Source organism: Neodiprion fabricii, chromosome 3 (genome assembly GCF_021155785.1).
Source record: "Neodiprion fabricii isolate iyNeoFabr1 chromosome 3, iyNeoFabr1.1, whole genome shotgun sequence".
NCBI classification, from domain to species: Eukaryota; Metazoa; Arthropoda; class Insecta; order Hymenoptera; family Diprionidae; genus Neodiprion; species Neodiprion fabricii.
Genome location: NC_060241.1, coordinates 27,103,479 through 27,125,509, shown reverse-complemented (window position 1 = coordinate 27,125,509; position 22,031 = coordinate 27,103,479). Strand labels below are relative to the sequence as shown.

At 40.8% G+C, this 22,031-nt stretch overlaps 2 protein-coding genes across 2 annotated transcripts; one reads left to right on the top strand and one right to left on the bottom strand.

The window, feature by feature from the left end:
- Positions 1-1,247: 1,247 nt before the first annotated feature.
- Positions 1,248-10,456, bottom strand: LOC124179169 (vesicular glutamate transporter 1). The gene is made up of 9 exons (XM_046563351.1): positions 10,383-10,456; positions 7,572-7,703; positions 7,176-7,399; positions 6,344-6,654; positions 6,079-6,253; positions 5,692-5,984; positions 5,228-5,608; positions 4,922-5,131; positions 1,248-4,811 (listed from the first exon to the last, which is right to left on the bottom strand). Exons 2-9 carry the CDS (start codon positions 7,643-7,645, stop codon positions 4,560-4,562), a joined length of 1,920 nt encoding a protein of 639 aa, XP_046419307.1. The 5' UTR covers positions 7,646-7,703; positions 10,383-10,456; the 3' UTR covers positions 1,248-4,559.
- An 8,823-nt stretch (positions 10,457-19,279) lies between these two features.
- LOC124179204 (lipase member H-A-like) lies at positions 19,280-21,933 on the top strand. Its single transcript, XM_046563410.1, has 2 exons — positions 19,280-19,610; positions 20,835-21,933. Exons 1-2 carry the CDS (start codon positions 19,289-19,291, stop codon positions 21,104-21,106), a joined length of 594 nt encoding a protein of 197 aa, XP_046419366.1. The 5' UTR covers positions 19,280-19,288; the 3' UTR covers positions 21,107-21,933.
- The last annotated feature ends 98 nt before the right edge of the window (positions 21,934-22,031 follow it).

Here is a 22,031-nt window from a genome sequence, read left to right as displayed (position 1 = left end):
TATTAAAAATATCGCGTGAGTCAGCTCCTTTAACAAGGATACTTTTTCTGTATTTTATTTCTCAAGTATACTGATCCAGACACCGTAATCTACTAATTAAAAACTGAGCCCGAACAAGAATTTGTAGTAATTTCCAACGTCTGCTATTTTTATTGTCTTCGTAACATATTACTTTCAATTGTTTGTTACAATTCGTTATTGTCGATATAGTAATTGATACATTTTCGTAAATATACAATAATAATAATTATATATATATATGTGTGTATATATATAATATATATATATATATATATATATATATATATATTGTATAATGCATTTGCTTGAATTCGAATGAATAATACATTCGTCATTATTAATACATTCAAAAATATTATACAAATAACCACATCTACATATATGTATATAATTCAATAATGTCATAGAATAATATATTATCATACCTGAAACTGATCGTAGAATATATACCATATATATATATTTATTTATATGTATAGCAATATTCTTTTACTTTCAATGTTTATAGTCATTATTATTTCTCATTCTGGAAGAGATAATTTTGATCGTACAAATGGTGGACGCGTTAATATTCCTTTTGCAAAGGTTTGGAGAAAATAAAAAATCACAAATTAAGTATAGAAATATTTCAGCTCCAATATCAATGCTCCAAGCCATCAGATAAATAGAGAATTTATCAGTTGGATCGCAAACGCAATCCGTTTCTTTGGACAACATTAATTAGAAAATCCCAAAAAGATGCCAACGTTCATATCCGCGATGCAAATGACCAATTTAAATTATTAACCGATAGCTGGCTGCTAACGAACAGTTTCTACTTATACGCTTTCACCTCTATATCAAAAATCGATATTGTAACTCAGAAATAACCATTTATCAAGGGTATAACAATTAGCCATTGGAGAACGGAAAATACTCCTAAATCTAAATATACCAACGAATATTAAAATAACGAAGAATATCCAATACCATGTAGGTACAATAACACTTGATTCTAGAATCAGTCTCAAGTTCTAAATTTTATGCCAGTTAGTAAAGAGTAGAGTGTCAGTGCAGGTTTTATTAGAATTTCTATATCTCAGCGAGACTGTCGTATATTACTGTTCGAGTGAATGCTTGAGATTTCGTAAATGGTATATAAATATTTGTAACAACGACTTTTATAATTTTAACACTATTTACTATTTTTGAACGACTCAAAACAGGACTAACACTTCCACTATTTATATCAATTACGAGGAAACGATAGCGCGTGATTTTTTTCTTTTCCTTTTTTTTTTTTTTTTGGTTCAAGTATATAACATCAATACTCAATTAAATTTAAAGTTTAACGCTTATAGAAGATATCGTTTATCGCTAAATAGAATTATTCCGTTCAATTTATCTGTCTGTATAGTATAATATACTTTCATTTACATATATATTTTTAATCATTCACGACGGCTGCATAAACCCTTAGATTTGTAGAAAAAATATCGCTTGAGGAGACATCTACCTCAAATTTGTGCCGACACCATTAATCTCTTTCCGCAGACGGAGTACAATCAACGCATGCCAAAGACGAATTTCAGCTGACATGAGAAAAAATGTAAACTTCATTACGCACCAACTTGAAAATACTCAATAATTTAAGTAACACCATAAATTTCTCCCTAATTATTGATCGATTGATGAAAAAAAAAAAGATCTGACTAATGCGTGGGCAGTTGAAAAATTTCGCGTTGAAAATGCTGCGTCGGCAAGGAAAATGTATCGGCACAAAGCATATACGTATCAAAAATTCAACGTTCTAATTATTCCTTATCAGTTGAAAAATTCGTCCGTAGACTGTCTACTTCACTCTCTATTGTCTTCATTCTGAGCTCACAATCAGAATACGTGCGTTTCGTTGCGATTCACTGTTCCAGCGTATTGTTCAGGGAAATGTTCCACAGTTCTTTCAGTTTTTCTTATCGTATTGAATTGTGTGTACATATATACCTAATACTTATGAAATAGACCGACCGCCTTCAAATGGTATTGCTTCCCAGCGCCGAAGGGTTTATCAATAATTGTACACAGACATACAAGACAAGTGATATAACTCTTAGGGTTTCTTTTCGGGTCTCATTTTGAAATGTAAAGTTTCAATTGCGTCTCGAGTCGAGTGAGTAACTAATTAATTAATTAATTAATTAATTGATTACTAATACTCTTTCTTGATATATAATAAGTAATTCAAACACAGCAGACTCTCACGAAAAACTTATGCTACAAAGCTAATAATAATTGAACACTACAAGATGTACTAAAAGAGTCGGCACTTCGATTTTACACTTACACTACATACTTCCTTAAATTCACTGAGTGCGTGGTCTCAAGGTTTATAACATTCCCTCTCCGCCTTAGTACATCTTGCATTATTTATTGTCGTAAATTATTATTCAAGTTATACAAGTACACGAATATTATTGTTCGAACAGCATCAATAACTTATCTTATATAATATCTATATTATATATATAATGTATAAGTAAGATATATAATAATTAATCTTTGGATTCACCAAGCCAGGAATTATCTTAGGCCAGTCACTACTTTCTGTGTGTATGCGTATCAATTAATCATTACAGTATAGTATTGTCAATTCCACAACAATATATAACAAAATTAAATAACAAAATCTAATAAACTACATCTCACGTTATACGTATTATTGTCAGCTATATAACTGCAGTTAAACTATAATAATGTCATATTACAATATTATTCTTTGTACAAATCAATTGATTATAAATATAATTATGTCACAATAATACTTTCATTTTCACGTCAAATTCAATTCAGAAGTTAATTCATACATACCTACTTTGATCAATATTTACTAAAATATTGCAATTGCCAAATATTTCTTCACGTTACATTTATTGTCGTGATTATTTCAATCAATCTTATTTATTCTGCCTTTACTTATTATCTCGCATATCTCCCGAGTCGAATGCAATAAGACATTCAGATATTGTCCGTTTTAATCATAAGGGGATTGTACAGTGCCGTGTGCTGAAACTTATCTCGAACCTTATTGCAATGATATTTCGATGCACGATAATCCAATCGAAATTCGTTCAAACTTCTAGTTGGCTCGATGCCTGTGTAAAAAAAGAGCATGATCTTTCAAAAATTTCAACGACCAAGGGTGAAAATGTTTTTTCAAAGTATTGTCGGATTTCGCAACTTATTGTTGTTTCCGAAGTTGCACGCAGCTTTGAATTATACTTTCTCCGAATGCGTCTTCGAACACAGTTTCAAAATCTCTCAAACTTGTATAATCCCCGTAAATTGTTAAGCAAAAATTAAATTGCTATATGATATTACTAAATCGTATTTAATACTGCTTATATAAGACGAGCGATTGGCGAATATATTTATAATATTGTTTAGTTATTTAAAAATGGCTCGCATAAATTGACTATAGACTTTCGTTCGTGTCGAGCAGCGAGACGTAATACATATATTTTTAAATTTCATCGACCGCTCGAGACCTCTTTTGCGTAGTTTATGTATCATTACGTATTGCGATTGGTTTGCCAAAGTTTGCAATCACATCCTATTATAAGTACGCATTACACTGGAATCAATATTATACTTGATTTACAGTTTATGATATTTTCAATCACTTTCAAACAATTTGTATCTTAAAATCTAATACTTTCAAGATGTTTCACTTTCTTTCTTATACTTTCATGTAATTTGTATATCTTATTTCGTCACATTTCATACCTACAGCATATCTACGTTTCGTTTTGTAACCTTATCTTATTTATTCTAAAGATTCATTTTTATCTTATATGTCATGTCTATACTTCCGGTCTTATAAACTTACATTTTTCCCAAATACTTTAGCTAGCTTCATCGGGATACTCTCAATTGTTTGTAAACTTGTTTTTTTTTTCTTTGTCTTTTGCTTTGTTCCATTGATCCATTGAGGTATTTAAATTCTTTACGCATAATATTATTTATATTATTTTATTCATCTTCTTTTTTTCTGTTTCGTTTTTTCCTCAGCTCGATTTGTACTTTTCTTCTACGAATGGCCGTGGCGGTGCTTTTCTCTGAACCATAACTTGTGTCCTTCGAAGTTCTTTTATTGCTATGTTTCTAAATATTGTGCTACTCTTTATATTCGGTGTTTCGTGTTTGATCATATGCGACGCGACGCTCATCCTAAATGCCATTCTTACCAATGAGCACGGAGAACAGAGTACTCATCATTTGTCGGGGCTAAATATGGACACGAATACGGTCATATTTTTCAAATTATTAATCATTAATTCGCCGTTCTTATCTTATTTTAGAGAAAAAAAAATTGCGTGGAAGAAAAGACAATGTGCTTATTGTCGCGACTAAGAAGAAGAATCTTCCTCGCTACAAGTAAAACGTAAGTGGCTCCGACTGTGATCAACACTCTGACTCCTCCCATTGGATTATATTCTTCTCCGCTCTCACAACCTACGTTTCAGTTACTCACCCAATCCGGCGTAAATCTGACCTGCTGTACATTAATTCCACTGTTGTCCGCCCATCACATCATGCGTGTGATCATCCACTGCAGGCGGCTGAACCAGAGACGCGCTGACGTCACTGGCGAACGGATTCGACGAGTGAAACGGGTTGTTTACGTTCGTTACCGTTGACCCATAACTCGCGACCGCGTTGCCGTTCTGATTTCGCTTATCGAGCTGCGGGTAAAGGTGATTTTCTGCCGGTTGATCGTAATTGTTCCAGTCTCCGCCGTTGAGCGAAGGTTGCTTCTGATAAGCGTACGGAAAAGAAATTGCGAATCAGTTTCGATTGGAATGATCGAAACCATCCGATAAATAACGACGACTGATTCGTGGTTAGTGCTCTAGGCAAGACTTACAACGAACTCCGGTTGCGGTGGCTTCGGCGGTGGAGGCAACGGCGGTTTGCCCTTGCTCAAATCGTCCAGGGGATTCCAGCTGTTCTGTTCCTCGATGGTAGGATCTGCCCACGGCTGAAGTTCGCCGGAACAAAATATCGCGTAGAAAGTAACGCCGACGAAGTGAACGCAGGCGGCGATTATGAAGACGTTTCTCCAGCTCTCGCGATCCTGAGTAAGAGCGTAAATGACTTGACATTAATCATACCCGTGACGTCAAATAATGGAAGGAAAGGAGTCTCAGGACACTGGCGGATTCGTTATCACCTTATTTTTCGTGATGTTCTCGACGAAGAAGGGAACCAGAAGACCAGCGATTGTGCCGATGCCATTTGACATTCCCATCAAGATACTGGCGTACCGGGGCGCGATGTCCAGGTGGTTCACGTTGAAACCGGATATGGCGAATCCGCTGCAAGCCACGCCGATGGTGAGAGCAACCGTGGCCGCGGTACCGTTCCCGGAAATCGTAGCCTTGGCCACGACCAAGAAGAAGACAGCCTCCATTCCGAAACCACCGCAGTTGAACACCTTTCGCACATTTGTCGTCGAGAGAATTCCACGTTTTCGCAAATGATCGGCCAGCAGACCACCGCAAGGAACGATCGTCGTCATAAGCAGGTGAGGAAGAGCTCCGATCAGTCCGGTCTGAGGGTTGGAAACATCGTTCGTCGAATGTGCCAATATTTTTTATTGAACGCAGGTGAGTGCTCCTGCGGTGTGAATCTTACCTCCACGAGGGGCATATTGAAGGCCTCGTGCATGAATCGAGCCTGGAACAAGACCAGCAGATAGAAGTTCCATGACCTGCAGAAATTCGCCACAATAATTGCGTAGACTGGCATCGAGGTGAAGAATTTTCGCCAGGGTGTCGTGGCGAACGTGGGCATCGGGATTTGAACTTGACCTTGCCCCAGAGAGTCCTCGATGTAACGCAATTCTCGAGCTGAGATGCAGGGGTGCTTAGCGGGCTTCTCAAAACTGAGCCAGAGCCAGAAACAGTACCAAATCAGCCCCAAGACACCTGCGATAAATTGCGAAACATCCGTCAACTCATTCTACGCTCGATGGTCGACCGAATCAAGGCTTGGATTTTAAAATTTTTTCGCCCGTCTTACCGTAGAAATAAAAGGAGGCCGTCCAGCCGAACCATTGCGTCAAATATCCGGACAAGGGCATTCCGATTACCACAGCTGCGTAGGATCCGCAGAAGGCCAGAGTGGCCAGCCGCGATCTTTCGAGAGGTGGAGCCCAGTATTTCCATATACCGTGACAAGCTGGGTACGTAACACCCTGTGAAAAAAAAAATCAGAAATCAATAACGCTGAGGGGTAACACCGAGTCAACTTGTCAGGCTGAAAATCGTTCAGCCCAGTTTCTAACCTCGACCAAGCCCTTGCAAATCTGGACTATCATGTCCACGACAGGGTGGACCGTCAGAGCCCCGGGTACGAGCAAATTGAGGAACGATGAAGTCGCAATTGCCATTCCGAATATTCTGTTGGCGGGGTAAAGAGAGGCCAGGAAACCTCCTGGCACCTGAGTCACAAGGTAGCCCCAGAAAAAAGAAGAGTCTAGTGCACTCTCCGTTGCGATCGTCCAGTTGAATTTCACGCTCCCGGACTCGGTCGCATTCTTCATTGTCAGTTTGGCCATACCCATGTTACATCTCATGCCGAATGAGATTATGAAACCTGAAAGGAGCCGCGATCAATTTCGAGATTCAACGGGAACTGCAGATTTACCCGACGAAATCCGTTCGCCGAAAAATATTATACGACTAATGGTTCGACAAGATTTGACAACCACCAGAATTTCATCTGTATGATGGTTCACCTAGGGCGGGCAATTGATTTTTGTCCACGATCGGTAGAATACATGAGATAATAATAATTCTAACACTTCGCATTGGAATGAAGGTATAAAAATTGTGTGCTATATAGGGAAAAATACGTACAAAAGCCCGACGGATGTCCCCCAAGGGTTTTGGAGAGGAGGGAAAAACGGAGGCTTAAAAGATTACTAAAACGCTAACGTTTGCTCTCCATTGACGAATTTCAGAGTTGCCGGGTAGGGTGTCGGAATTACGACTTGTTAAACATTGTCTGGCAGAGACTTTGGCTCTCGTTCTTAGCTCCTCATTACGCGCATCAGCTAAGCGGATTTCACTTCGATAAAAATCGAACCACCCTTATTTTTCACTTTTAATAATTACCCATGCAGGCCAACACTGCTATGGTGTACCTCTTCGAGAGGCAGGGACACTCCGGCATACAATAAGTGTCGATATGACGGAGAGGCGGTCGTTCCGGTTCCGGCAATGAATCGAACGACGCGTTCAGGTTGTAGCCACGTTCGTCCTCGAACCCCAGATTATCTTTGCTCTCTCTGTTTGGGGGCATTTCGAATTCTTCGTAACCAGTATTGCTCCGCCTTAGTCTGAAAATATTGCGTAACAAGTGGTCAGAATTGGATTTTCGAGTCCACCTCATTCGTTGTCAAGAGTACCACTGTACACGGTGGAATTTGTCGCATTTGGGATTAATCACGATCTTTTTTATCAATTCCTAGCAGCTTTTCGTTGCATGCGTAAAAACGAGAATCGACTTACCCAGAAAATTTCTGTGAGGCTTTCGACTTCATTGAATCGAAGGCCTCAAAACCCACAGACGCGAATCTGGACATTTTGCAATTATTGGGGTTGCCTTATTGCCGTGATGATTGTGTTATTACCTTGCAGCCCCTGAAATTCACAGTAACGAGAAAACATGTAATCACCAAATTGATTCTCCAAACAAATAATCTCGGTGACATCATTTTTTAACTATTTTTAGAAGCAGTTGTTCGATTGTTGGGGATGGAAAAATGTAAACTTTCGATAATTATTATTGCAAGTCCGTTGTCCAACACTTCGGTTCTGCTTCGATCGCAATGTTTTATTTATTTTTAACTTCGCACCATCATTACCGAAAATATTATACAGCAAGGCCGATCATAAATGGTCGCATTTTTCTCCGACGCAATAACGTCAGAGCTGTCAAATCCTCCGGTAATAACAGAGGAAATGGAGTGATATAAGCAGCAACGCGTGTCTCAAAGACGGGCAAAAGCGCTATTCCTGCATTTTCCAATATCTCCGGCCTGCGCGAGATTGAGAATGCTCACACACGGGGTGACGGAAGAAAAACGTGCATCTGTGTGCATCGCGTGTATGTGAAACTGGTGTTACTCCATGTAAAGCTAATTACTCTATGTGAAGATAATTCAGCCGTCGACACCGTGACAATCGACACTATAAATTCAAAATAATTTCTACACTTCGGAGTGACAGTACCACAAGCTTTCAACGCGATGAAAGCGCGCTCCTACATCATTTATTTATTCATCTACTCCTGACATTGCGATACACATTCGACCCCAGAGAATAGGAATAGTGAGTTACTGATTTTCATCGGATTTATTGAACTTAGGCAAAATTTCATAGGGCTACCTTCGGGTGTTTGTGCCTAAAACTACGCGGGGGTGGTAATATAACTATTTGTCATCGTTCCAGTTATGAGTTACATCCATTGGATCCAAGACCAGGAACAGCTACTAGCTTAAAGTAAACTGTGTGAACCACCGTGTAGATAGACTATCGCTGCGAGAAAGACGGCACGAGGCCGAGGGTGAGGACTAGGACGAGAACGAGGGGGTTTAAGGGTGTTTATTTGGAGTGGCAGCCTCTCCATCCTTAATCCGCGAACTCTCTAGGGAAGATCTTCGGAGGGTAGAAAACTACGTGAAGACAACGGAGAGCTTCGGGGGAGGCTAAAAGCTCCGCTAGACCACCTTGGTCGTTCAATTGCCTGACCAAAATGAAAAAATGATATTCGTGCGCTGAATTCAATCGATTATCTTCTCACAGTTCTCATATATTTATTCATTCTTGCTTTTTCGCGCAGTTAAATCTCACGTAACCACGCTAACTTTTGCGAAAATTTTATACGAAATGATTTTCGACGCCTTGCTTCAAGCCGACGTTAACCTGAATCAGTTTTGCTTCCCCCTTTTTCGTTCTTTTCTCTGCTGAGCCTCTTTTTGGAAAAGAAATGATTCATGTCGCTGAACAATGCTTGCCATGATGTTAGCTGTGCTATTATCGCAGGGACACACGTGTCAGCGAAATGGCACAAAATGCTTGGCACGTGCGTCGAGTCGGCGTAGGGGACGGCGATTTTAACCGATCTGATGGCACCGAGGGTGAACCGAGCTAATGGACTCCGAACAATGCTCAACCGGAAGTCCCGTGCATTAAGAGATTAGATCGTCCGTTGCCACTGCCATTCCGTATCCGTTCTTATCCTCGTTTCTTAAGTCGATAATTAGAATATTAGGTCTCCGGTGTGATGTTTTTTAATCGAACCGTTAATTAAACTTCTATTGTAGCGTGTGTAATTTCTCTGTTTTTTTTTTTTTTTTTATAAAACAAAAACGTTGAGGAAGCCGCTATGGAAGCTAAGATAAAAATTCGATCGCGGAGTTACATCGGAAATCTTGAACCTTCGACGTGCTTTGCCTCTTTACCAGCCACTTATTCATTCCCGTGCAAAATGGCGGAGCGTTTTACTTCGCAGAACGGTATGAAAACGAAGTTTGACATGACCTATCGTTACAGTAGACATGAATCCTGTCAGTAAATGCGAAGAATTCGAAACATTATATATTCTAATCTTAACAAATACCCAGAACTAGTTCACACGCGTTTTACTTTCCTACTTTCAACAAAATCCTGAACCTTGCATTCCGCGTCTCCAAGAGTTCAATTGAGGAAATTAGCTAGAAAATGCACACTTCTATGATTCGAAGCGAACTTCTTGTGTAAACGAAGGTGAGAAAATAAGAGTTATAGCCCAGGTGCTTATGCACAGAAACTTTGCACATCAGTTAGTATGTAATGAAAAATTCTTTACTCACGACCATAATTCTTCAGACAAAAGAAAAATGTGTGTAACGCAACGATGTAACATTTGACCGATTGTCGTTCCATTCTTATCACTAAAATTCAGTCACATACCTGAGGATAACACCAATTTACAAACTAAATTTATATCGATTCAACGAAGCAAGAGCGTTTTCATAGGAGTCACTTTTTTCTGGGAAAGGATGCAAATTGAAAAATATATTAAAAGATCGGGGTAAACTTTAACCATAAACATTGATCGACAAAGAGAATTGAAAAAAATTTCACCACTATTTTAAATCAAGTAAATGGAGACCACCTTATATCAAAGGGGTATTTTAGCTCGGTACCACCCACAATAAGAAAATTAAACAAAAGTAAAAAAAAAAACAAATCACAAAAACATTATTCGGCACGCACTGGTGACATGTGAGTGAACTATCTCAACAAAAAGACAAAAAAAAAAACAACAGAACTCACCAATAATTATGTCCAGATATCGTAACGGGCGGTAGTGGGTTCGAAACCGCGGGGCACGCGACGAAGAACCGTCGTCGACGGGTCGTGGGCGTCGGGACGGCGAGCGCCGTCGGGCACGAAGCGCCCGCGCATCCCTTGTACGCGTATTCGCCCGGAGCCGCGACGCATCGATATAGCCGGCCAATCGGCGGGTGGAAGGCGGGGCACTGATTTTATTCCGAATAATAACAATGGTAATGATAAAGTAATAATCAAACGGAGTTATCGCATCAAAGTGCGTTACGCTTGATGCGGCCGCACTGTTTGCAGGGAAAACATAACCGATTTCCGATCAATTTCCAACCGCTTGCTGCAGGCCGTTTTAACGAACTTTGAAATCTGCCGGATATCTTAACGGTTGTCATGATCTACTGAATAAGAATACCTCGGTGAACTTGGTAATCACTTCCCTCGATCCGGCATCAAGAGGGGTATGAAAAGGTTTCGACCTCGTTCACGCGCAGTTCGGTTGCAGACGGTTGGCCGCCTTTTGCAGCGGTTTTGATTCCGGCATCGATTCAATCTGACCTCTTCAGCAGGCGAACCATCAAATGCAGTCTTTATCGTCAAGCACTGACTTTTCCCCTAACATTAAGGGAGCATTCGAGTACGGTGTCAGCGAAATGGGAAGGCGAAGGATCCTGGCATAATTTAACGTTTGCTGACGCGGTAAACGTGTGACAGTTTTGCTGTGATTTCTAAAAATATAATTTCGTTTATTTCTGTGCCATTCATGCATGATGATATGCAATTTAAGATTCTTTGTGTATTTTGCACTTGGTAGTTGCGATATTTCAAAAATACTTCTTTCCCAATTCGTTAAAATAAAGCGAACCTACAATTCCAAACCTTACTCTATGTATAAGCTGAGAAAATAACAAAATTTTTTACCCTTATCAATTACGATTTTTGCGATAAAGGTTAATCTGATCCTGCATCTAAGGTATCGAGGCACGCTTGTGCTCTACACTTGTATTATCCTGATGACGTTCGCATTTGTCACGTACAGCGAGTTCGCCGTGCATTGTTCCGTAAGGTAACAAGTGGCCTGATCATCGAAATTGGCCACTAGAAATAGCTACTGAGAACAACTCACGACATCGTGCGGTATTACTGGTCATGTAAGGCAGAAAGAAAATTTTATTCAAATTTTTTTCACTATCCGCGGAGGGGGATTGCCTGTTCATCGACAAGGGTGAAACTGTGAGACTGACTTAGTCGATTCACCCGAGTTACGGGACAAAGATCAAACGATGTTTGTTCCCACAGCGTATGGTAACAGTGATTAACAGTTCTTTACCGTGCAAACAAAGGATGGAACAGGTGAAATTATCCAAGTTCACGGGGTCTTACTAATGAGCAGCGAAAAAGAAACGCTGGAAGTGGCATTTTGCGAACACAGATGCGGCACAAAGAGTGAGATACCTTTTATTTACTGCGCGTTTTTGGGAACCTACTTAGATACTAATTTTAGAATGAGGTCAGACCAAAGCTCGTTAAAACGAAGATTATTTGTGCAAAAAAGGAGAATTCCGTAAGTCTCATTGAGAAGATTCTAAGATTTGTGAGCTCGAAGGAGTGAAAAAAGTACTTCTGGGAAGTGAACTGAACCGAAGGAATGAAAACTCTGATACGTCAACGGTATTGCCGCGCACGAGATACAAACAGAACGGTTACTATTGGTGCGTAAAATTACAAATTTCCGAGCTTTGATTTGCCGAATATTACGGACCTTTGAGCTTCGCATTAACCGTAGGAACAAGGAAATTTGAGGTTCATTTTCCACTCTGGACTAGAGACCGTAATCGATGTAAAGCTGATCGATTACAAACCACACTCTTTAAATCTTAAAGAGACCTTTCTCCTCTCATGGAAACGATCCCCTTGACATTAGGAACATCCGGAGTGATGGTTAGAAACAAACAATCGTATTCTTTCATCGGCCTGCGTTCGAAGTCACGCCTCCGAAAATATAGTGCGTGTAAGACACGGTCCATACTTCTGCGCCAGAAATACTCCAACTTGTGACCGAGTGGTGTTCAACGCTAAAAGCAAGTGCAGATACTTTTTCAATTCCTTATTGCCAAGTGAATCATACAAACAGAGTGACAACGCTTCACAGAGTAGCATAACTTTTTTTACTGTATTTATTTAATCAAAAACCGCGTTATCGATAGCATCGGTTGTGCAGCGGGTGCGAAAAGGATTTTTCTTATCATTCAAGGCTGACCAATCGTGACGTGGTTCGCCTATCTCTCGGCGAAATCAAATCAAGAAACCTGCAAACGCCTTTCCGCCACAGCCAGTTTTCCGGTGTCTGAACGTCCGACCACCAAATGCGTTACTACTTAAAACTGCTTGGTAGGAGGATTCAAGACTTCGCTGTTTTCTGTGAAATTATTACGGTACTTGCAACCTTTTTTCTTGTCAGAATGAGTCTTATTTTTTATATTTAGTGTTTCTATTGGAGAGATTCGTCATATGGAATTGATCGCCGATGCGAACGCGACGAAAGTGTAACTCGACCACCCCAATACAGGAATAGAATGTTTGAACCGTTGGGTTCGCCGCGGGTTCATGCCCATCGCTACACGTTAGGAGCTAAGTCCATTGTTACAAACACAGTCAGAGCGGGTAGAGAGGCGCCCTCCGCGGTTGCTGGGAAACATCGATCTGCCTCGAGGGATGCTGGATGCTGGATGCTGCCGGTGCCGCTATTGCTGCTACCGCTGTAGCTTGTGTGCCTTACTTCCACCCTGCTTTGCCCTCAATATCTCATATTTCACCGCCGCGAAGCTTTCATTATTGCTATGCGCGAAACGTTGGGAGATGAAACGTGCGCTAGTTTTTATCGCTCACAATCAGTGACGTCTGGTTAATGTAATTGCCGATAGGACTTCTACCTCTATCTTCTGTTATTCACACGCTTCTTGTAATACTGATCTCGTTTAACGACGCTCGAAAAGCTGCGGTCAAGATACAAGTCCATTTAACGAAATACCACATGAATTTAAGTCAAGTAAATTTCACAAACTACAATACATGCCAAATCCGAAGAATTCTGGCACTATCGAGTTAGCTTCTATTTTAAACCAATTGATCAATTGTCAAGAATATTCATTTTAATTGCAAGTAAATACTCCAGGTATTCGGTAGATAATGGTCAGTGTTTCTTACCCAATTAGTAATGGTCACGTTTGCCAAGATTAATCAGGCATTAATTAATTTAGACAAGCTGCCTTTTCAGGTAATATGAGTGAAATGAGAAAGAGAAGAAATTGAGTGAGCCATACGATTTGCTAAGGAAATGATAAACCGAGGTATAAAGATGGATCAGACACACGTACTCGTTTCACGATGTGATGTGGTACCGACTACTCTGTATCGTGCACGCCTTGAGCCCCGGTTTAATGTATATCCCCAACCCATTACCGCAAGCCCTTGCCACAGAATGTGCCATTACCTGCCCAATGGCCTTTTCAAAAAAACCAATGTATATTTCATCATCGCAGATGCAATAGCTTCAGTGAAATTGAAATGTAAGAATCAAAAATGGTAAAGGTACAGGTTTATTTTTATTTATTAGCTAAAACATCTGAAAACTTTTTTCAGAAATGGACGGTAAAACATGTTTCATAAGTCAGTATGTAACACTATGTAACGATCACGTAACATTACAAAATTTAGTGGTATGTTATACATCGGCAGTAAAACAGATTAATGTAATGTAATTGTGTTTTCTACAGAAAAATGACATTTATTTTGCAGGTTCGAATTTTGTTCTCATTAATTATATACAAGCATTGAGTAACAAGTATGTAATTAGATAGTTCTTATTACAATTCGTTTATTCGTAAAACCAAATGGAAATCACCAAAAATTATTACAGAGACTGGTAAATACAAATCTAAGGCATTCTTCACAGAACCAATTGAATCTGCTGCTCAGGCGAAAAGAGGTAACTGTCACCCGTAATCCCAATGAAGACGTTAAGTAACCAAAAAAGCGTCATCATCCTCAGAATGTACAATCGTACCCTACTTTATCTTAAATACTGGATCTTCATCTAGATGGACAAGCGTTTATACGATGAGTAGACGTGTTTACCTTAATTTACCGAAAGCTTTCAGTACTTCGCTATACCTCAAGTCTCAAAAGTTGGAACAATCAACTGATTAGCTTTTCTCAGCCACCAAAATATACGCCACTATACTTATACCTCCTCGAGTCACTGGGCAGAATGGAAGTTCTGCTGGCTTCGCACATATCATCGAGACAGACCTGCTTTTGGAAGCTGTTCTTTGCATTTTTGCACAAATCAACGTACTGCAGTAACTTGACTCGAAGAGTTCGATCGATGATTCGGAATCCCTTTTTGTACTTCTCGAATATACTCAAGGTCTTCTGCTGCGGCAACTCGCATCTGTTGTCCCTTACGTTTGGACGATGATTGCTCGGTGGATCATCTATTCGACAGTCCCACAAACTTGATGATCTAATGGTACATGTGGACCAACCGGCAGCTCGACGAGTGTATCCAACTTTTTCAAACCTCTGATAGTCATTGAATCTTTGAATGTTCTGAACCATGGCGCTTCCGACAACGTAGCTCTTTGAGGATTTCAACCCGGGATGATAATAGTCGGAATGCTCTGTCGAGTCATTAATCGTACCGATGTTAGTAGACGTATCGTCATCTGTCGGCATCGTCCGACCAAAGCTTTCACTGTTCTCTTCGCTGCTAATTCCGAGATTGCAGTATCTACTGATACCATTCTTTAATTTCTCGTCGATACAAGGCCGAAAATCACTCACCCGAGTCGATCGGTAGCTGCAAATATGGGACTCGTCATCCAGATGTCTCAAGGAATCCTCAGCTTCATCTGAGTAATCATCAATGATATCCTCGAGGTGCCTATTTGCTAATCTGTCCTGTACACATCCGTACGTAGAATTATTATCGAAGGTTACAGCTACTGATGATTGTGTGCAATCTTCGTTTTCAATCTCAACGCAGTAGCTGTCTGGGATTTTTCTGGATGAGCTTTCACGGCCCTGGGACGAACTGGATGGTGATCTTCCAGGCATATGTCGACAGGGGTTGGAGACCGGAAGTCGTAGACTGTCGTGGGAGGTTGAAGGGGATTCAGATATTTTATGCTTCAAACGACTTCGACTCGTCTTTGAACTGGGAATACTGAAATAATATTTTCCAGTAGAAACAACCGTCTTCGAAGAATTTGGTCGGCAGCTATCTGTGTCCGATAATTTTTTGCACACCTTTTGTCTGATCAGACATCTCATGCGGTCATAAGAATCGGCGGAAATTGTACCCCGATGGCTACTAGGCCTCATTGATTTGTTCATAGTCGTGAAATTATCGCGCACTATAACTTCGTTTCTCGACGATGACGACGATGATGATAACGGCGATGACGGCGTGCTCTCTGAAGAATCGTGAGTTAAATATTTTGGGCACGTACCCAATTTAACGCTTTTCATTGACGGAAGTAAATGCGTGTCTCGTGAAACGGATTCTGTGTCACTGTCCGATAATTGAGAACTTTCTTCGATCTCCACAGTGACGGAAATATCGTACAAGTCATCGGGTTCATCCGCGTTCGTAAAATCAACGGGTGAATTTGATCTTGCTAGAGCATAAGATATTTCAGAAGCTATAGATGCTAAAAGTTCTTTTGGTAACGGATATTTTTGTGAGCTTGTAAATTCTTTGGACTTTAATGGCCCTCCTGACATTGGAGCGGAGGTCTTGAACTTGCTTTTGTGCTTCGGCTTAGCAGCCTCTCCAGACGACGAAGATTCCTGGGATTTCACGGATTTGTTAGGTCGTACTGATCTCCTACATCTTGTGCCTTGTTCTTTTGCTTTGAGGTAATTTTCTGCCGTCGAGGCATTCTTAGATTTCGCTGCTCCGTGTAGTTTTGGACGTTGTACAACTTGTGCCGATCTCTTGCATCCTAGACGTATCATGCGATCAGGATCTTTCTTAGATTTTGACGGGAAAATTTTTCTTTCAACAAAAGATAGAATCTTAGACACACTCAATGCCTTCGAAGACTTTGACTCTACCGGTAGCACCTTTCTCTCATGTTTTATAGCCTCCAACGAAGATGATGAGACGATCGCTTGAATGGAAATAGACCGTGTTGCCTTGTGTCCCGTCACCGGCTTTTCACATGTACAAATCATGAGCGAGCGAACAATGTCTCGAATTTTGGACCTGAGCTTGTAACTCTGTTCAGTTTCCTGAAGTCGAAACGGAGACAATGCAAGTTTCTGTAGAACTTCGCTAATCGAAGAAGAATCTCTGAGCTTCAAATTTCCGATATCCTTGAGGTCACATGCCGAGCCCTCAGCTGCACTCTTTTGATCACCCACACCATCTCCACAGTTATCACAGCTGATTTCAATTGATGTATTAACCTCGTCTTTGGTAACATCAGTATTTTCACTCTTACATGCCTTCGAGGAATCCTCGTGAACAAAACCTCCAGTTAACAGTTCATCCGCCTTCTTCGAAGCCCAAAAACTCTGAGATATTAACCGTTGCCTCGAACCACCTTTCCTGAGTTTACACTTGTACCAAGCATCGCAAGTCATAACCCTTGCAGAAAAGAGGCACGAGTTGCACTTCAGCGGCGGTGTCCGTTTCAGTTTAAAATTCAAGTAATCTTTCCGGATTTCACATACCAAATACGTCGAGTTGATCATCTTTCCATTCATTCTGCTAAGCAAATTATTCAGGCAAGAGCAAACATTGTACAATTTGGTGTGAAATTTTCTTCGAACACAACTACAGTGAATTTTGTACAATGATGGGTCGAATCTCTCCAACTTCCGGAGTAACTGATCGACTTTGCAAGGCAGTAATAAAGAAGTTTTGACTTCCGAGTTTCGCTGGTTTTCCTTCTCGGTCAGTGGAGTCACCATTCCGTTCATCTTCCTGATGAAAAGAGTTAGATTCTCATTTTTCCAGTCAGTCTCCCGATGCTTCTTTCGATACTTTGCAAGAATAGATTTTCTCAGGCCACTACAGTTACTTCTGAATCTTCGCTTCGTCTTCAAAATACACCCAAAGTCCCAGCTATTCTTCAACAAGTCATACAAACTCTCCGTCACTCTGAATGATCCACTGTCTGACAATTGCGCCAGGCGTTCCAATTTGTAATGTTTCCTGCTAGCGAGGGTCACGGTTCGCTTCCTGGGCCTTTTTTGTCCTCTCGTGTGTCCGAAAACGTTAGGACTTTTTTCTGCGTTACCATCGCTGAGCATGTTTCCACGACTTGATGTACATAAGCTGCTGTGCTGCTTGGAAATGCTGCTGAAATAAGTGTACACATATTATATATAATATTTGCAAACGAAATATGCAGGTTACGCGAAAGATACTCGATATATTAATTGCCGGTTCGAACACCTCGATCCGAAAAACCTACTCAGAAGAAGATGTGGAGACCCAGTAATCCTTTTCGTTGATATAGTTGAGAACATTAACGTAGCTCAGCCAATTTTTCTCAATTTCCATGGCATCAAGATCATCAATAACCCTCGTCAACCTGCTATTTGTGAGCAAAGGATGTGACAAAAAATCCACTAGGTGATCCATGGTGAGCATATCCCGCACAGCCTCGATCGAAGTACCGATTTCATTGTACTTTTCGTAAGCAGTCAGCATCGATTTTCTGTACCTACTCAAGTAGGACTGATAGGATGACTGCTGAAATTCTTCATTATAAACGAAGCGCTCCAAGAAGAATAGAACTTGTTTCTCAAGGCTTGGGACTAACACGTGCCTAACCGCCTCAATGTAGGGTCCATATTTATCGATGTCGAACTCGCAGCCGCCAGTTATACGCTTGTAGCTTGCAACCTAGTGAATCGGAGTAATTATCATGTTAGTGAGAAGCGTAATCCAGATGTGTGCTTTCAGCATAAACGGAAAAAAGCTGCAAGCTGCTTGAGTTAAAATATCGTGACGTTGACATTAAGTGGCTGCGCAACAACCGTTGCGAGGAATTTCCGTATGATTTTTCGCAGTCATGTGGACTGGCACCCAAAGTTTCAATGTATCGCCTGTCTGGCACAAGCGTCATAGAGTAGTAGATAATTGTCAGGAAGATGAATTAAGCCTGACAGGTGAAAAACTTAACGCCAAGGTTGTCAAGTAAATTTGATTACCAAAAATCTTTCCACGTCACTAAAGCCTATAAATTGCCGCGCCTCTGTCATCTTGAATTTTGACGATCTTATAAAGTTGTATTGAATTTCAGTTTGATTTCCGTTTTTTAACCATTAAGCGGTGATGTTTCAATTTCACTTTCACTCTGTGAAACATTTTGCATAGACAAATTTCATTAAATGAAATAGTAATTGCTTACAACCCACGATGCGCCCTTTTCGATTGGTTCATCGCGCCACTTCTTTTATTTTATAAAAATCTCTGTTGTTCATGTACTCACCAAATTGAAGTTGGCCGTTCATTTCTACCCTTTGAACAAGACGTAATCGGTTTTCGCTTGAAACCTGTCAATCTAAAAATTGTGAACCAGTTTCATGAGGTTCATGAGTATTAATATGTGAGAAAATTTCAACCTGAAATATGATTTTACTGACAAATATTTACGTGCCGGGTTTCCTCACACTTCTGTGTATCCGTTACGGTTCGTATCTTATCCAGAAAACAATTCCTAAACTACAAAAGAACCGGTCAGCGGGACTTTCTCTTCATCGTAAAATGAATCATTATTATCAGCACTAGTAGCAAACCTAAAATAAAATACATGTTTTCTCCATTTTTTTCCATTCATTTTACAGAAGTAGCAACTTTTAGCAACAATTCAGACGTCATGAAAATGATAAATGACGTGGCTAAAATGTGGCACTGCATGACGACCGATGAGCATATAACTCCGAACGAGCAAAACATTCTGTTCCGACTATACACCCGCAACAACAAAGATCAATCGGAATTGCTGAACCTCAACACCGCAGAAGAGGTGGAAGCTCTTCGTTCAAAAGTGATGCGAAAAAAACGTGGAAAACCTCGCCCACTGATCAAAGACGCCATCATTCAGTCAGAATATTTCATCGTCAATGCAGACATCAAGATCCTGATCCACGGCTATTCGGAAACAATTTCAAACACAAAGATGATAGACATAAAAAACGGTGAGTTCGTCGTTGAAGATCTTGCAGTTGTCTTATAATCGGAAAAGTTCCATCCTCGCTTGACAACATCGGGCCTAATTGATTGCATCAGTAAAATTCAGGCATTACCAAACATCCTAATGAGTTTCGCGTTGAGCGTGGCAGCGTGGATGAGGCCCATGGGGAGGTAGGAGAAAATAGACCCCGCTTTCCAGGGGTGGAAAAGCCAGAGGATGAGGGTTCCATTCAGATAGCGACTCCACTTCGGGATCAATACTCGCGACGTCGAAACGGAGCGTCGCGGCGCCCGGCGCCTACGTCCCGTGCCAAGCTCATACTGAAATCGCTGTATAACGCCAGTTTTGCTATCCTCTCCTAAAACTTGGCAAAAGTTGAGCTTCGCTCGATGTCGCCATTACTGGGCACCGGTGAATCGTGTACCATAAACTTATATGACCATCAAAATAACCTTGGAGTCTTGAGCAGCCATCAATTATGCTCACAGTTTGACCTAGCAAATTCCCCCCCCCCCCCCCCCCACGCAACACATGAAATGTACAGTCTATTACATATTCTACCATTCAATTGAAACCTCGTGGAGTGTTTAGGTTGGTGATATCGCGATTCTCGAGCCAGTTCGCAAGTGCTTGACTTCGAGGCACAGAAGTTCCCGACGCCGTAACTCGATGAGAAAATGAACCTGTTGACCTGGTCCTAATTTAACGTGCAGATTTAAGCGCTCCGCCGCGTTAGATTCTCTGCGGCGATGCATTTGATGGGTCCTTTTTACCTTGACCTAAATTGCGATAAGTCAAAGCAGAAATGTAACGAGTTACGAAAGATAATCTATGGTAACTCCATGTTTGTACAATTTTACGAGTTATCTGGATACAGTGGCAACCGTTTCGCTTGTGCGCGTCAAACTGCATATTCTGTAAATTCACCATAATCATTTTGTTATTAACAATTATCGAGTGAGTATACGCGGTAATTGCTATGGGAAAATGGAGCCGCCGGAGTGAAGGAGTCAGCGTGACCCACATATTGTAGAATCTTGCAGCTCTCATCTCAACGACGCCATAAAGTCAGTGCTAGACTTTGATTATGCAAGATTTTACATTCCGGTACCAAAGTACGACCTACCACAGTAGCAGACACGACATATTCAACTGCAACACTTTGATAAGGCGACTTTAGTTTACACCTGCATAAGTAAAGACTAAGTAATCAATCATCGGGTTTCAGTCTACCTGGAAAAAGGCGAGTATAACATAATCGTGGTGGACTGGGGAGTCCTGGCAAACAGTACGTGTTACGTCCACGCAGCCAGGGCTGTTTGCAAAGTTGGAGACATGGTTGGGCGACTTCTGGACCAGCTAATCCTCTCCGGAGTGTCCTTGACCTCAATTCACATAATCGGTTTCAGCCTCGGTGCGCACGTCGCCGGCTTTGCTGGCAAAAACGTCAAGCTAGGTGTCATCGAAAGAATCACAGGTACACAAAATAGTCTGCCTTAGATTCTTAAACATTCACAAATTCTTGATTACACCCCTTGTGTGGTCAAAATTTCCGAATCCCATGTTGTCGGGATATCACGAAAATCGAATTATTCTTACACTACATACGGAGATAAATGCGTCCAATCAATTCGCGTATTACAGTTCTGAAATTTTTCAAAGAAATGCTCGAGGAATACAAAATTCTCTCAAACAACACAATAGATTTTCGGAGCTGGCTCAGGTGCCAGGGCACTTAATAACACCAACATATTTTTGGTTTTTTTTTCTGCTCAGTAAACTGAGAAATAGATGTACGCAAGTAATCCATAATCTGGGTTAATTAGGCTTTCAGACACGGTGACAGAACGGAAAGATATGTGAAAATGAAATTGTCAAGATGGTACCCAAGCAAACTTGGTGGATGTGAAGCTAAGATTGCTTTCTTCTTTTTACGTAACTAGATGTCTTCGTTCTCTAAAGAGAAGGCAGTAGAAGTATTGATCACTGAACGAAGCAGTAAAACTTCACATCCAAACCATACCTATCTACAAACTCCACGACGGTATATTAAATTTCCAATTATTTCCGTTCCCGTGTCCTTGATAAAAGATGTCTGCCAACCCCATGTTTTCTTTCAACATCTTGAACGCGCCGGCTCAATTAACCAACCCACCGAAGATGATCTCTATCTCTGAGTGAGTCTGAGGTATTGTGTGGTTGACCCAGCCGTGCGGTCAGACTCTTTCGCACCCGTTCCGTTGGACGAAAGCTTTCTCTTCTTGCGGGAGTTAATTAAAAGTTTATAAATCTCGTTAACGAACGCTACCAGGTTTGGACCCGGCTTTACCGATGTTTATCTCAAAGGGTTCTGCCAAACGATTACATCAAACTGACGCTGTGTATGTAGACATCATTCATACGTGTGCGGGGACTCTTGGCATCA